The 15780-nt window shown below is 37.8% G+C and overlaps 1 protein-coding gene across 12 annotated transcripts; it reads left to right on the forward strand.

Annotated features, from left to right (window-relative positions):
* The first annotated feature begins 1730 nt into the window (after window positions 1-1730).
* Window positions 1731-14715, forward strand: LOC107046572 (polyhomeotic-proximal chromatin protein). Of its 12 annotated transcripts, none has more exons than XM_015269217.2 (12): window positions 1731-1808; window positions 4100-4504; window positions 4573-5115; window positions 5191-5398; window positions 6734-6972; window positions 7238-7703; window positions 8019-8182; window positions 8267-8567; window positions 11425-11673; window positions 11912-12031; window positions 12122-12429; window positions 13720-14715. In XM_015269217.2, exons 2-12 carry the CDS (start codon window positions 4253-4255, stop codon window positions 13945-13947), a joined length of 3078 nt encoding a protein of 1025 aa, XP_015124703.1. In that variant the 5' UTR covers window positions 1731-1808; window positions 4100-4252; the 3' UTR covers window positions 13948-14715. The 12 variants fall into 12 exon arrangements, with proteins under 12 accessions (XP_015124703.1, XP_015124701.1, XP_015124707.1 ...); XM_015269215.2 differs by having other exon boundaries at window positions 1771-1960; XM_015269221.2 differs by lacking the exon at window positions 1731-1808 and adding an exon at window positions 2136-2259.
* Window positions 14716-15780: the final 1065 nt, after the last annotated feature.

Raw genomic sequence — 15780 nt, forward strand, 5'->3', positions numbered from 1 at the left:
CCCTCCGAGTTACACGATTCTAGGATGGAAAACTGGAGGCACATGAGGCACGATGTACTATGTGCAAGAATAACGATAGGCGGTTTTATGGATATTAAGAGCTATAGGTGGTGCGAAACAAGATTGGTCAATGGGTTAACCCATTGCATCACCAGGGTCCATTGGTTATTTTAAAGGCTTGGAGATTTTGTTTTTTAAGGAGTTATTTTCCTTATAGACTCAATTTTTATCTTTGAGGTTCAAAGAACTGATGAAATAGCATTTTTATTTAATGGAACAATTTCTCGGTAAACGATGAATTAAGGTGAAGAAACTGAATTGTAGGTTAGAACTTTTTTTGTTCATTATTCAGTACAAAAGTAGGCTAGAATTGATTTAGGAAAATTGATGACTGTTCTTCCTTTTGTAAATAATGGTTTGAGGATGAATTTACTCGGTGATGCTCACTTTATTTATTTTTTGGCAGACAGTGGAGTTGAAGTTCGAGATTCGAGGTAGTTGTGCAACCATCTCGCAACCGGATAGGCTGAAGATATTTTTAAGCGATAGCATCAACTACCCAATTCACGGGTGAAGCTGCCGGGTGATGGTTCCTATATTTGTTAGGCGAGTGTGTATGCGAGACCCGAAGAGTGTAAACGTGGCCACTAGACAGCTGTGCCAGGGCCGTACAACATTTTCGGGTAGCAACAATTTGAAAGATTTGAATCGGGATGAACATTTCGAGAGCATTGCGTAAATTACGCCAACAATGAAAGAAAAAAATTGACAAATTTGTAATGAGCACGCCACCCCTTTGTTTCAAAGTTCTATAAAATTGAATTTTTCGTTCGTCTCCAGCGCAACACAGGATTTAATTTGCTTCTGAATGGATGAAGCGTTGTAGTGGCTGTATGAATTATCACCAGGTAATGTAATCTACCTCACAAACTTCCAAATAACTTCCAAATAACCGACACAGGTAATTCCAAGTAGAAAGTAGCATCATATACAAAACTTTCTGACGTGAATGCGATTCCGTTACGCACCTGGTTGACTTGAACTCCCAGGGATGGAGGGATAAATCCCAGCACCCTTTCAAGACTCCCCTCAATCTTCCACAAAACTCCAAAAGAACCTTCTCCACTTCAAGGTCACGCAACCTCTCATTCGCTTTATTATCTTCCCTCTGATTTCTGACAATTTTATCCTAAAATCTATTTTAAAAACTGAAGAAATTTCTGACATTTGTCAGAGAAAATATCTACGGTCCTGTTCGCGTCGGATAGAGCTATATCACAGAATCTGAGCGAGCCGGGGGAAAAAACATTACGGCCAGACGGAAGAGGGGGCGATTGAAGAGTAGAAATGAAAAGGGGGGGGGACACTGGCTATGGGTCGGCTCGTAACGATTGAATGGCTTCCATTCTCTCCATGTGTTAGTAGAAAATACTATAGACAGTGGCATGAGCATGCGCTCAGAACCTTCAACAGTCGAAAGGCTCCGCCCATTATAGCGTCAACCGATGCCCCTGGGATTTGTCCGCGTTTAACCAATCACTTTTCGTGACTGTTATGGTCACTTGGACAAGGAAAGTAGTGGGGCAATGCGAGGTATAACCAACCCGTGCTTAACAATACACTAACCAAGAGGGGAATACGAAATGTAGAGAAGTGAAAAAGTTCTACGGGATTGGGTGGGGGGAAACGAAGAGGGACGAGGGGCGTCGTTCAGTACTCCCAAAGTAGGGGATCAGCCAAAGGAGGCAGACAAAACGAGTACGTCTGCCAATTTTCACTGTACGTTGTTCCGCGCTCCATGAAACTCGGTACGAATTATTTTTCTACATTTTTGAGTATAGAATTGACGATAGGATTTATTAGTGGGAATGAGATTTCTAGTGTAGCCACAAACTTCTGGAAAACATGAAAGTTGTGAGTGAGTGAATCGAAGGAGAAAGGAGTTGAATACTTTGAACTGGTAATTAAAGTGTGTCTGTGTGTCGAGCGATGCCTTGAGATGTATTGGTATATCCTCCTCCCCTCTCTCTCACACACACACTCTCCGAGACGTGATTTAAAACGTGTTTAGATGTGACTGCGCAGTCGCTATATGTTAACATCATATATAACTTAAGATTTTGTAGTATGTACGGTTAACTGTTCGCCCGCCGTGGCGACAACGAAAACAACTGAGACAGAAAGAATTAAAAAAAATTGTGCTAAGGAAAGAGAAACATAATAAGCAGATAGGAGAGAGAGAGACTCGATACAAATCTGGTATGTGTCATCCCCGTCCCCCTCCGTGAGTTGTTTTCCGCTCATTTTCTTCAGTTGCGCTCTCTCTCTCTCTCTCTCTCTCTCTCTCTCTCTCTCTCTCTCTCTCTCACACTCTCTCTCACTCCCCTCCCCCCTCTCTCTCTCTCTCTCTCTTTCTCTCTCTATTTCGCTCATCAGTGTAACCAGTATAAAGCCCACCAAAGAAATAGTTCGCGCTCGTTATTATTGTTGTTCATCAATGTTGTCTCTCTAATTCACTTCTTTTTTCTTCCGCTTCTTCCTCCCCCTCGACCATAATTGTTTACTATTTTTTGTGCTCTCTCCGTTTCCATCACACGCATGCAGAATTCTGTGGTAAAACAGAATAGCTTCAGCCTCATTACTCTCTCCATATTTTGCTCTACCAATTCCCACTCCAGATGAGTTCCCCTTTCAGCTCTCATCTTCTCCGCCGTGGACTAGTACTGCTATAATTGCAGAGGGGGAAAATGCGTCCGTGAGAGGGAAAAAATCTAAGACGGAAACCATCGTGCACCCCCCAACAACCCGACGATTGTATCGGTTGCCAGATTTGACTCTCTCTCTCCTACTTCCCCTCTTGTATATTCGCTGCCTCCTCTCTGCGTTGGCTCACCGTTACGGTAATTATGATAGCCCAAAGAAGACATTTTGTTTCTCGATGCCTCCAAAATGGATAGCAAACTCTGAGCTTTCCAGTGCTCGGCTTTGACTTAAATTTTGTGTCCCTCTTTTCATGGGTACTGGATACATCCAAATAGCCATAATCTTTAAAAATAAAAAAAATATATGACAGATCTCTCCCTTATCTCTGACGTTGGAATTTCGCTTGCGAATATTTAGACGTCTCACCGGTACACCCAACTCTGTGATTTTTTTGTTTACTTCATTTAGTTTTTAACGTTTTCGGGATTGTCAATATTGGCGATAACTGAATGAGAAACACTGTACTATCCAAATTAGTTACCTTCTTTTCACGCAATCGCTATTACCGTTTTTTCTACATTTTTTGTAATTCACCTTTTCTGTTAAAGCTGACAAATGCTGTCATTGCGTTTTCCTTTCCAGCTTCCTTTTTCATTTTGTGTAAATCTTACTTCAAACGTCTTTGTCCTCCTTTTTAACCTCAAAGGAAATTAGGAAAAAAGAAGCAGGTGGAGAAGACAGTACATAGCACAAAATTCCACTGTTTGGCCACCCTCAAACCAATTGCAGGGGCTCTCAATACGACGCTATTTTATTGTGTAGTATTATGATAGGTTAGATATCTGACTGTAAGCCAAAAATCACAAGTGAAATGGTTTGCAAATAATAGACGGGATTTTCACTGCACGAACGAATTTCACTTTGTGGAAAATGGTCAGATGCTCACAATTGGTGTCATGAAGAAATTACAAATTCGATAACTCATCATACCACTACTAACTAGCAATTACAATATTTTATTCAAAACATCAGAAAAAATAAAAATGCAAATAAATATGTGATATCATACCACTGAATTTTATGACAACAAGCACCAACGCCAAAGATAACAGAACAACTGTACCGCAAAGGTTCACTGGTGACGCGTGAATCAGAAGTAATCAAATCATTATAGGTTATATACAACCGGTTGAAGTCTACTCTCTTCACAGCCAATTCCGTTATGTAACGTGACGAGAAAACCTGATAAGATATGAACACGCAATTTCACAATAACAACTCAAACATAAAAGTGACAATTTTAATAAACTCTATCAGTACGATAACAAATTAGTCCACATTACTCCCCCCGCCCCCAATTCTTAAAAATACTTAAACCTCCCAATCATGTTTTCAGACTTACAGCAAAATCTGCATAGGAAAAGCAAAAAAAATGGGAAAGAGTGATGAAAAATTTTCAAGGAAAATGAAACCTGAACAAGAATAATTATCTCCAACAGTTTTGGAAACTGTTGTCACCTTCTTCCTTATCGTTTCTGTTAATCGTGAAATGGCTGTTGCGACAAAACAGATAGAAATGTCTCAACAACAGCAAAACGTTCAAGAACAGCATGTCCAACCAAGCCAGGAGCAACAACAGAATCAGAATCAGCAAGTGAATCAAGGCCAAATGCAACAGCCACAGATGCAAGTGCAATCGTCCCAACAAAGTCAGCAACAGCAGCAGAATCAAAATAATGCTCAGCATAATGTTCAACAGGTCCAGGTGCAGCCTCAGGTGGCAGCAAGTATGCCACAGCAGGTATATATCACTCCGCGATCATTTTCTATACATCCAAATAGAACTGGAGGGAAATAAATAAAAATCAGTTACAGGGTGCTGTGGCAGTATCGATGCAACATCAGCAGCAACAAGGCGTTGGTAGTGTTTCAATGGCTTTAGCAGGGCAACAAGGTGCAACAACGATCACTACAATGGCTGCACATCCGCAAGCAGTCCAGGTGATTCAACAACCAATGCAGAGTCAGGCCTATCATCTTCAGCAGTTGTATAATACCCAGGGAACTCCTCTTCTGATGCCCGGAAATCTTGCTCTTCATCCTGCTGGTATCAATCCCTCGTCAATACAAGTGATAGCAGCTGGAAAACCTTTTCAGTCGGCTGGACAGTTGACACCACATATGCTGACTACTACTTCCAATCCAGGTCAGAGTGGAGGACATGGGGGACCTGGAGGTAAAGTTCAAGGGTTTCCGACTGGCTATCTACCTGTTCCTACTTCCGGTAATCCCGGAGGAGGGCAGACTCTCGTGTTTGGACAGCTTGGAGTCCTTGGATCTCCACAGCCTCCTCAAGGACTCCAGCAACAACAGCAGCAACAGAATAACAACAAACCTGATCAAGTACAAAAAGTAACAGTCTTATAATTGGTGTTTTGTCATCTAAAGGGCAATTTTGGATATTTATACCGTGTTTTTTTATTTTAGTATACAACTTGTGCTACTGGCACCCAATCTGGACAACGTGGGGGGCAGATGCAGTTTTCTCCATGGCAATTTACTCCGCAGGTGGCTTGGACAGGAATCCAGCCCCCTGGGACTACTCTGCTAGCTGCTCCCAATCAAATTTTCATCAGGAGTCCCACCCAGCCTGATATGTATATTCAGAGCCCACAACCTATTCAGACTCATAATGGTTATTATTTTTCTTTCTCTCAATATCTGTAATTTTGTCATGAGGTGATCATATCAGCTTGTAGCTGGATTTTTTAATTCGAGAGCTTGGCATAAAATTATTTTTACAGATCGCTCTTTCATAGTTCCCCCCTTTAGTCGACAAACCAGGTACAGAAAAAATAATCGCTATATCCCGTCAATCCCTCTGTATTTTTTTAAAGCTGCTCTTCAAGCAAATTTTTACCGGATTTTTTAAAAATGTTCTCATCAAGAAGAGATCTTCATGCAAATCAGTACACTTGAATTGAATATTTGTCAGTACAATTGGATTACTTCAAATATTTTACATAGAATAGAATTTTTCTTAAACAGCATTTTTAATAGAATTTTTTTGTTTAAGATCCGACTCCATTATCTGCCGAACGTTATCTAAATTAATTTTTTTGTTCAATTTTTGTCTCGAAATTTCAACTCGACGCCCCGTCACTCAGGGACATCCGAAAATTCTAAATTTAGATTTTTAAAAATGTAAAAAAAATCTTAACATTTTGAAAGAGTGTTTTTAATTAATATTGAGGAATGATTTCAATAGAGGAGATAGGAATAATGTATAATTACCGTGGCAGATGGTGGCCTGTCAGTCGCCACCATGGAAGAGCAAAGACGAAATAATAAATCCTTTGGTACACCGCAACAAGACGATTGTACGAAAAAAAGGTTTTTGAAAAAATTTATAACATTTTCAAGAATTTTTTGATCACACTTTTTCGATGAATCACTAATCACTTATGCCAATCTCCTCCATTGATAATTTTACTGGCCATCAGCTGTCACTTTTGCCGGGAATAGAAAACATAGGGAAATCGCTTTCTTCCTTTTTTGCACTCCCGACAAATGTAACAGTTGATGGACAGTACAATTGTCAATTGGGGAAATTGGTGTACGTGATTAGTAATTCATCGTAAAAGTGTGATAAAAAAATTCTTAAAATTATTACAAAATTTTTCAAAGAGCCTTTTTTCATACAATCATCTGGTTGCACTGTCCCAAAGGATTTATTATTTCGTCTTTCCTCCCCCCATGCAGGCAACTGATAGGCCATTTGACACGGTAATTATACATTATTCATATCCCCTCCATTGAACTCATTCTTCAATATTAATTAAAAACGCTCTGTCAAAATGTTTAGAACTTTTTTTACTTCTTTTCCAATCCGAATTCATAATTTGTTGGGATCTCTGAATGACGGGGCATCGAGTTGAAATTTCGAGATAAAAATGGAATAAAAAAAGCAATCTAGATAAAGTTGGGCAGATAATGGAGCCGGGCCTTAAACAAAAATATATTCTTTTAGCTCTAGCAACTCAGCAGCAAATTCAAGGTGTCCAGCAAATCGCCGCAGCTGGAACGAAACCTAGGGTAATGGATATTCAGCAACAACCCCAACAGACTGGCAAACAAAGTGGCGCCAGTCAGCGTCCCCTGAGTATTCTGCCGTCTTCTCTCCAAAGTGTTCAAAGCGCCAATATTCGACCAGCCAGTTCAGTATCAACACAAACTGTTCACGGAGTACAAGCAACGGTACAGGCACAGGTCACTATACATAAAAACCGGGAACTATTACTTCTTTGGGGTTTTCTTAAGTTGACATTTAATTTCATGATTTTTTTGTTCATCATTAATTATATTTTTAGTCGATAAATTGAAAAAAGGACCACTTTGCGACCCACCACGTAGAGCTAGCAAATTTTTATTATTCTCTTGTTTTCGTTGAATCCTTATCAGTTCATTCAATTATAAAGAGGTATTAATTTAAAAATAGAATTTGTTCCATGGGAATTTTTTTTGTTCAATTCAGAGTGGCAAGGGAAGTGGAAGTGGTGGTAAAGGCCGTGGTAAGCCGGTGGTTCGCACAAGTCCCGGTACAAATTCAGCCCTAATAGCAACAAAAGCTGACGCTGCAAATCAAACGAAATCAAATGTACATCATACTACCATGATAATGCAACAACAGACCAATGCAACCAGCAATAATGGAAATAACAAAGTATTAATAACAACGAATCAACCAGTGGTAACTTCTGCGCAACCACCTGGCTCACCTATGTCCACCTCTGACAAGCAAAACTTTGGACAACAAAACAAAACAGTAATGCAATCACAACAGCAGCATCAGGCACAACAGCAGCAGGGGCAGCAAATGCAACCCCAGTATCAGCAGATGTTTATGCAACAGATGCAACATATTCAGCATCAGCAGTTGCAGTATCAGCAGGCACAAGCCCAGAATTCTCAGCAACAAATTCAGCCCAAACCAATTATGGGTAGGTTTTTATTTTTTTTCAATTATTTTGCAATTTCTTGGCATAACTATGAGCTTCGATCATTTTTTTATCTGTTTCTAACCTTGAGTTTTGTTCAGAGATCTTTTCAAAATAGTCTATACAGAATTTTTGCCCTGATATTGCTTCATTATATCGTTACAGCCTTGATTTCATGTTCGAATTCTGTAATGCATAAGTATTGATTTAGTGAACTGAACGTCAATCTATCTTGATTCACGTTCCTTTCTTGCATTCATTTTTTCATTTCTAACTTGAACATACTTTTGATCAATTAATTGGGGTTTTGTTTTGCAGGTATGACACTCCCACCTCAGCAATCTGGAGTTGTCCTTGGAACGGAGAGACCCATAATGCCAGTAGTATCAATGGGCGGTGTCGGTGTTGGTGTAGCAACGGCATTGCAGATGAATCCAGTTCAACAGTCTCAGATGCAGGGAGTCCAGCAATTGCCTATTGCTGTAACTATTAAACGAGATCTCCTTATCGACATATTCAATCAATGATTTTATAATAACTTGAATTATGAAAATGTCCCATTACAGACTCTGAATCCAACGATAATTGGAAATCAGGTGGTAAGTGGTAGTTCCCAAGTTCAGGCACTACCGATACTACAGCAAGCAAGTGAGCCACAACAACAGTCCCCAGATCAACAGCAACAAGATAATGCTGGCACCGCCGCCATGGCCATTGCGTCACCAGAGAGAAGTCATTCAAACGACTGCCAACCGATTGTTCAACCTTGTAATATTAACAATACAACGACAGAGGAGGACAAATCAGCACCGAAGAAGGAAGTCAGTGACAGTAGAGAAAGATCAGGTACACCTCTACAAACACAAGGTGAGCATTGTTTAAAAAATTACTCAACTCATGACTCATGTCTCAAGAAATAATCGAAGATTCAATGGGAATCATTTGAGCTAATTACTGGGAAAGAATGTTTTTCATTCCAGTCTAATTATGGAAATTTTCACGAATTATGGATTCGATGAATCGACGGTTGTTATAACTATGATGAAAACACAAATAGTTTTCCAATTTTTGCTTCCAAATGGAAGCCTTGTGACCCATCATTTTTACGATCTCGTAATTTTGCTTGGAAATGATGTAAAATGTCATGAAACGTGAAAATATGATGTTTTTAGAAAATGTGTGCATGTATGTCCGAATGTGTATACCGATTTTTCGGAAATTTTTTATAAATCCCCCCAAAACAAGCAGGCGACCGACCCTATTCGACAGAAGACTTGTGACACCACACTGTTATGTCAAAAGTCTTCATTTTTCTGCTACCAATTACATTGGTTATAAGCTTCCGAAGGGAAGAAGTGCATCGTCTATTTTTTATTTTTATTATTTCAACCGTAGTATATAAAATCATTTCGTCCTCTTAAAAATTTCATATGTAAAATTATGTGGTTTTACTCCGATTCAATTATTTCTCTCGATTTCATTCGTATTTTCCAAAACAGACTGATCTGTGCTGATGAATACACGTCCCATTCGAATTCAAAAAAATCATTCTCATTCCAGATGGTATTCCATAGTGCAACTTTTCTTCTTTCATATGGAATAGGAGGTCATCGAGACAAGTATTTAAAAAAAAAAAAAAATTTAATCCCTCGAGAAGTAAAGGAGTTATTGGCCAAAATGGGTTTCCACAAAAAATTGAATATCTCGCGAACCGCTCGGTCGATTTTGCCCATTCAAAATACCATTCGTCTATGTCATGAAAGCTACGAACATACCAAATTTCAAGTCAACAACAACCTTTTTTATCGAGTTATCGCGCGCACAACGTTTTTCGCAAAAAAAACAGATTAACGGCAATATCTCTAGACTCAACAGCGATTGTTCGATATATTATGGGTGCTTCAGATGGAGGTCATTGGGACGAGTATTTCAAAAAAAAAAAAATTTAATCCCTCGAATAGTTAAGGAGATATTTGCCAAAATGGATTTCTACAAAAAATTGAATATCTCGCGAACCGCTCGGTCGATTTTGCCCATTCAAAATACCATCCATCTATGTCATAAAAGCTACAAGCATACCAAATTTCAAATCGATATTAACATTTTTTATCGAGTTATCGCGCGCACAACGTTTTTCACAAAAAAACCGATTAACGGCAATATTCCTAGACTCAGCAGTGATTGGTCTATGTATTATGAATGATTCAGGTAGAGATCATCGAGACGAATATTTTGAAAAAAAAAAGTTGAAATCGGTGCATTTATTGAGGAGATATAGCTGAAAAACGAAATTTAAACAATTGGCAATATCTCAGGAACTACTGGACCGATTGAGCCCAAATGGAGCCACAAAGTGGGGCTTATTCATAGCTATCATCAGTAAAAATTTCAAGTTTTTATCTGCGAATTTCACCGTATTTATGTTAAAATTTCTAAAAATAAACCCCCAAAACAGCCATTCTGCACATACATACGTACAGACGCAACCTCAAAAACATCATTTTTTCACGTTTCATGACATTCTAGATCATTTGCAATGAAAATTAGAAAATCGAAAAATCGACCAAAAATAATGCTTCCCTTCGGAAGCAAAAAGGACTAAAGTTTGAGCTAAAAATCTGAAATTTTGTCGTATAATTGGTATTACTTTGGAGCATTTGTGGGCGCAAGTTCAGCTCAATCGACCCAGTAGTTTCCGAGATATAGCAATTTCTCAAAAAAAAATTTTCTTCAATACCTCAAAAACTACGCGACCGAATTGAAGTTTTTTGGCGGGAAAGTATTCCTTACGATAATATCTATCGAAACAAATCATAATATAGCTACGTAACTAGGGTCAGTTTAATAATCATCGACATTTTTCATTTTTGTTGAAAAAATGTTGTGGACACCATAAGTCCCTGAAAATTGAAGATAGGAAGTTGAAATTTGGTATGATTGTAGATCGTATGATAATACAGAAGTGTATTGTTCACGAGTTGAATCGGATGAGTAGTTTCGAAGATATTCATCTTTTTGTAAAAAACTATTATGCTCAATATCTCCTGAACTACTGGGCCGATTGACTGTTTTTTTCAAAATATTTGTCATGGTATCTTCTATCAAGATCAATCAAAATATGCATACCCACCCACACAAAGTTTTCGAGATATCAGCGTTTTTCTAATTTTTTCATTTTAAAGTTAATGTGGTGTCCATAATACGCGTCAAACCTGGACTAAACATCTGAGATTTTGTATATTAATTTGTATTATGAGCTCACAGTTATGTATAAAATTTTATGTCAATCGATTCAGTACATCCGGGCATAGAGCAATTTATCCAAAAATCTTTTTTTCTAATTACACATCGTTATTTTATCAATGATTTTCGTCTCTATATGGCTTAAAAAGGCATAACAACAATTTATGCTATTTTGTATTTAATGAAATATCATAGCTATGGCAGAGGTAGAAGTTAAAATTTGGTAAAATTGTAGATCTTATGACATTACATGATGAAATTGTATAGCTCTGACAGAATCAGAGGTCGGGGTGGTTTATTCTCCTTACCAATATGAATAGCTTTTTGAGTAGTTATCATCTGCGAAATTGTACGGATCCATTCGGAAGCTTATTACCAATGGAATTGGTAGAAAAAAAAGTAAATGTCACATGGCTTCTGCCAAAAAGGCAGAAACAACCCTGCTTGTTTGAACATCTTGACTGTTAATATGATGTTCTAGGATTAGATGCAAATAAAACGAGAATAAAGGAAGATTTATCTACCTCCGCGAAGCACGATGGAAAAACCAACAATCCTTTAACAAACCTGGCAAATACAGTAAATTCAATAACAAATGGAGTCGCAGATGAACCACTACCTCCTTCGGTGCCGAACCCAATTCCAATCAACAGCAAACAAGCACCACCGAAAGCTCTCGTCAAGCCTCAGGTTCTAACACACGTTATTGAGGGATTCGTCATCCAAGAAGGTAAGTATGGAGATTAGAAAGTAAGAAAAAAGAAAGGAAATTAGAAAGAAGGGTATTTTTACATTTTTTTCCATACAAATAAACTCAGATTTTTCAGAACACGTTAAAATTAATATGTCTCAATTTTCTGAAAAGAAAAAACTAGTCTAACTCAAGTGAATGGGAAAAAAATTCTTTTTATTAACGCTTTGCGTATTTTAGTTACAATAATAACTTATGATTGAATATTTTTCAACAGCTGATGAGCCATTTTCGGAGAAACGTCTGAATGGTACTGTAATGCAGGGCACTAACAATGCACTAAATAAAAACAATTCTAGCGATAAAGACTCATCCAATGAACCGCCAAGTAAGAAAAGTACTGTTTTCACTCTTTTCTATTTTTGTACCTAAATATTTTTATTTTTATCCTAATACTAATGTATGATTTTGTGTGTGTTTATTGAAGGGAAAAAACACGCAGGAAACTTTTCGAACGATGGAGACTCCAATGGTACCAGTGGAAACTGCGAGGCATGTGGAACGGTCCTAGATGAACATAATATCAAGTTCAAAAAGGATAAACGATTTTGCTCCGCAGTTTGTGCTAAGAGTAAAAAGAAAGAAGCGAAGGAACGTGAAGTAGATAAACAGTGGACAGATATGGAAGTCGATAAAAGGATTGATGATGGGCTGAAAAAGACGGAAAATATGTCTCCCGCTGTTTCTACCCCCGCGAGTGAAGATATTCCAAGGATTAATCCAGTCAAATGGACGGTAAGTATTTTTCTTTATTGTGTTAGAGTAGACTTTCCCTAGTGAAAAATCTTGAAAAGTTTAGTATGTGATAGATGGAACTAATTAGTTCCATGTTTCTAATCTGCATAGCTGTCATAGCGCCAAAGTAAGACTTTCTCGTGTAGACATACTCAATAGTACTTTTAGTTATAAGACCGTGATGGTATTTTTTGGCGAATATGAGGTAGCAGAAGAAGCCAACGAGTACTGAGTATTGTAATCACATGTAATGAGGCAGGAAAGTTTCTTTCGGCCGAGTGAATGAATAATATTTTTTGTCACTGCGTCCGTAAGCAGGGTTTCGTATACACATACACGCACAACACCGCTGAAGCATTGCCTTACGGACGGAGTATGATAAATACGATTAGAGCTCCAGTACACTCCCAAAAAAGCGCTTCTAAATTGACCAACCGACCACTTGCGTTCTAATACGTAATGCTTTTCTTAAACATTGATGAAATGTGATCGGGAAACGTCAAGTAAACAATTTCCAATCAATTTTAGGCATTGCAACTATTTATTCTCAACAATTTAATTGTTCAAATCGCCCTAGCGCCCAAACTATGAAAGACATACGAAAATTTTCTGATCACAGGTAATTTAGAATTGAATAAGGAATAATTTTTGTCGTTTGTCAATTTTCTATATCTCTTTTAGATTTCGAGATATGAGCAAGGAAAGAGTTGAGTGACCCAACACAACGCTCCCGCAGCAAGCAGAGAGTGCTATGTCGGGTCGCTTAACTAGTTTATTGCTCACATCTCCGAATCTACGAGAGATACGTAAAATTGATGACAACAATTATTCCTTCTTTAAATTCTAAATGATTCTTGATTCGAAAATTTTCGTCTATTCTTTATAGTTTGGGTGCTAGGGCGATTTAAACAATTTTATTGTTGATAATAAATAATTTCAATGCCTAAAATTAATTGAAAATTATTTACTTGACGTTTACTGATCATATTTTATTGTTTAAAACAAGAATTACGCATTAAAACGTGAATGGTCGACACAGCTGAAAATCGAGGGTGTCCCGCAGCTCTAGATCCCCTCCAGTGATGGCCACTTTGGCAAGTTAAACCTTCCATCGAAATCATAACGCAATTCAAAATTCCATTTTCGAAATGCAGAAATTTAGGGCTGTTCATCGACATTTCAATTCAAGGAATTTCAATACCTTCAAATAATAAAACCTGATATTTTCATCTAAAACTACAAATTTTTAATGTTTATTTCATATTAATGAAAAAGATTCTATTTTTGTAGGTTAACGAAGTCTGTGACTTCATTCGAAACCTTCCAGGCTGTGCAGACTACGCTGAAGACTTCGCAATTCAAGAAATCGATGGTCAAGCCCTCATGCTTCTGAAAGAAGATCATCTCATGTCGGCAATGAGCATAAAACTCGGTCCAGCATTGAAAATCGTGGCCAAGATAGACTCCATGAGAATTGACACCAATATCAGCTTGTCCCCAATGTCTAATAGTTCATGAATTTTGTTAAATAGTACCGAATGCCTCAATATTTGGATATTCAAATGATAGACATTATTTAAATTTCTTTAATAGTACCGAATGCCTCAATATTTGGATATTCGAATGATAGACATTATTTGAATTTCTTTAATTAAAGCCACTGCATTTTATTCGTCATTTTTTTCCATAAAGGAGAATCAATTCATCACGTCTGTACATATTGCTATTACGAATGTTTACTCACTTATACGAGAAAAATAATCGAATAGTTAGAAAGTAGTGCAGCATAAGAGATATAAGTCGTAATTTGATTATGAAATTAGGTGTACTATTTTTTATCCATTATCAATAAATACTTTTTCGAATTTTTCTATGTTTGAGATGGAACATGAACATAATGGAACAGATGGAATGATGAGACCTAGTGTACATACATCCTCTTAATCTTAGATGATAGAACGCCTTGTGCAATTATAAGTGAAATTTTTGATACTACAGAGATGTTGACACGATAATCACTCAATCAAGTAAATTAAGAATAATTGGCTAATTGTAAAATTACCAACTCCCAAATTTTTTTTTGTCCACTGAGAAAATTATTCCAAATTAATAACTATTAATTTAACAGAAGTGAATCTACTCAAATTTCGTTTTTATTATTTGATGTAGAAGAAAATGAGAAACTCTGTATATTCATAAATATAGCTTTGTATAAACTCAAGTATGATTATTCAATTATGAACATTCACAGATAAAGAATAAATATGTAAAGGGTTCCAATTATTATCCTTGAATTTTCATTTTGTTTCGTCTCTTATGTGTGGAATAGTCGACTTTGCTCCATATCAACAGGAAGAAAGTGGCAGCTTATTCCAGAGATAATAGGGGGATCAGCAGGGCCAATGTAAAGTCAGAGATTATGGGCGCGTTTCGCAATCGACGTAGTAGCAGTAGCAGTACTGCAACCCTATCTAATTTTGCTTTACTGCAGCTACGGTAGTTGATTCCGAAACGCACCCTATAAGGGAGATCTGCCACAGCAATGTCAACCAAAGAGTCAATCACTAAAGTAGAGGCCAAAGAGGATTGACTAAAGTAGAGGCTCAGATCTCGGGGTTGAAGTGACCCCAAGCCAAAAATAGTTCGACTCCAATGAAGGGATGGCGCCACGGTCGAATCTGACGGCTGGGCGAACTGCCTGTGCGGGTAACTCGGCAGGTAGCAGTTCCGCTGTCACAGGGATAGTTTCGGAAGGGAGTTTATGATCTCCTCGTCCTCAACATGTTCTTAATGTTTTTCAGGTGATTCATTTGCTGGCTAATTAATATTAAGGAATGAAACCCAGACGATGTGATGGAGCATTAAATTCCCCATCAATCGATCCCTGTTGCATCCCTTAATCTCTGTAACAAAAAAATACAAAATTCGACAAAAGTCATGGGCCAGTGAGAAACATAATTTTCTTCTCGGCGCACGGTGACTTTTCACCATTCGCCCGCGAATTAAAAATTTGTCTTTCCCCTCCTAATTGAAATTAAGGGATGAAAAAAGGCTGTTTGACGGAAAACTAAATTACCCATCAATTAACACTCTTTCATCCCTGAATCTCTGTAAAAAATGGAAGAAACTGTCATGGAAATCACAGCGCAGTAAGAAAAATAATTGTTTTGCGGCGCACAGTGACTCCCGGTAATTAAAAATTCACCTCTCCCCTCCTAATTAAGATTAAGGGATGAAAAAAGGGCAGTTCGACGGAGAATTAAATTCTCCATTAATTAACCCTCTTTCATCCCTTAATCTCTGTAACAAAAAAATAAAAACTGCCATGAAAGTCAGGGGCCAGTAAGAAAA

This window comes from Diachasma alloeum, unplaced genomic scaffold, assembly GCF_001412515.2.
Source record: "Diachasma alloeum isolate Michigan unplaced genomic scaffold, Dall2.0 Dall_scaffold_01511, whole genome shotgun sequence".
NCBI lineage: Eukaryota > Metazoa > Arthropoda > Insecta > Hymenoptera > Braconidae > Diachasma > Diachasma alloeum.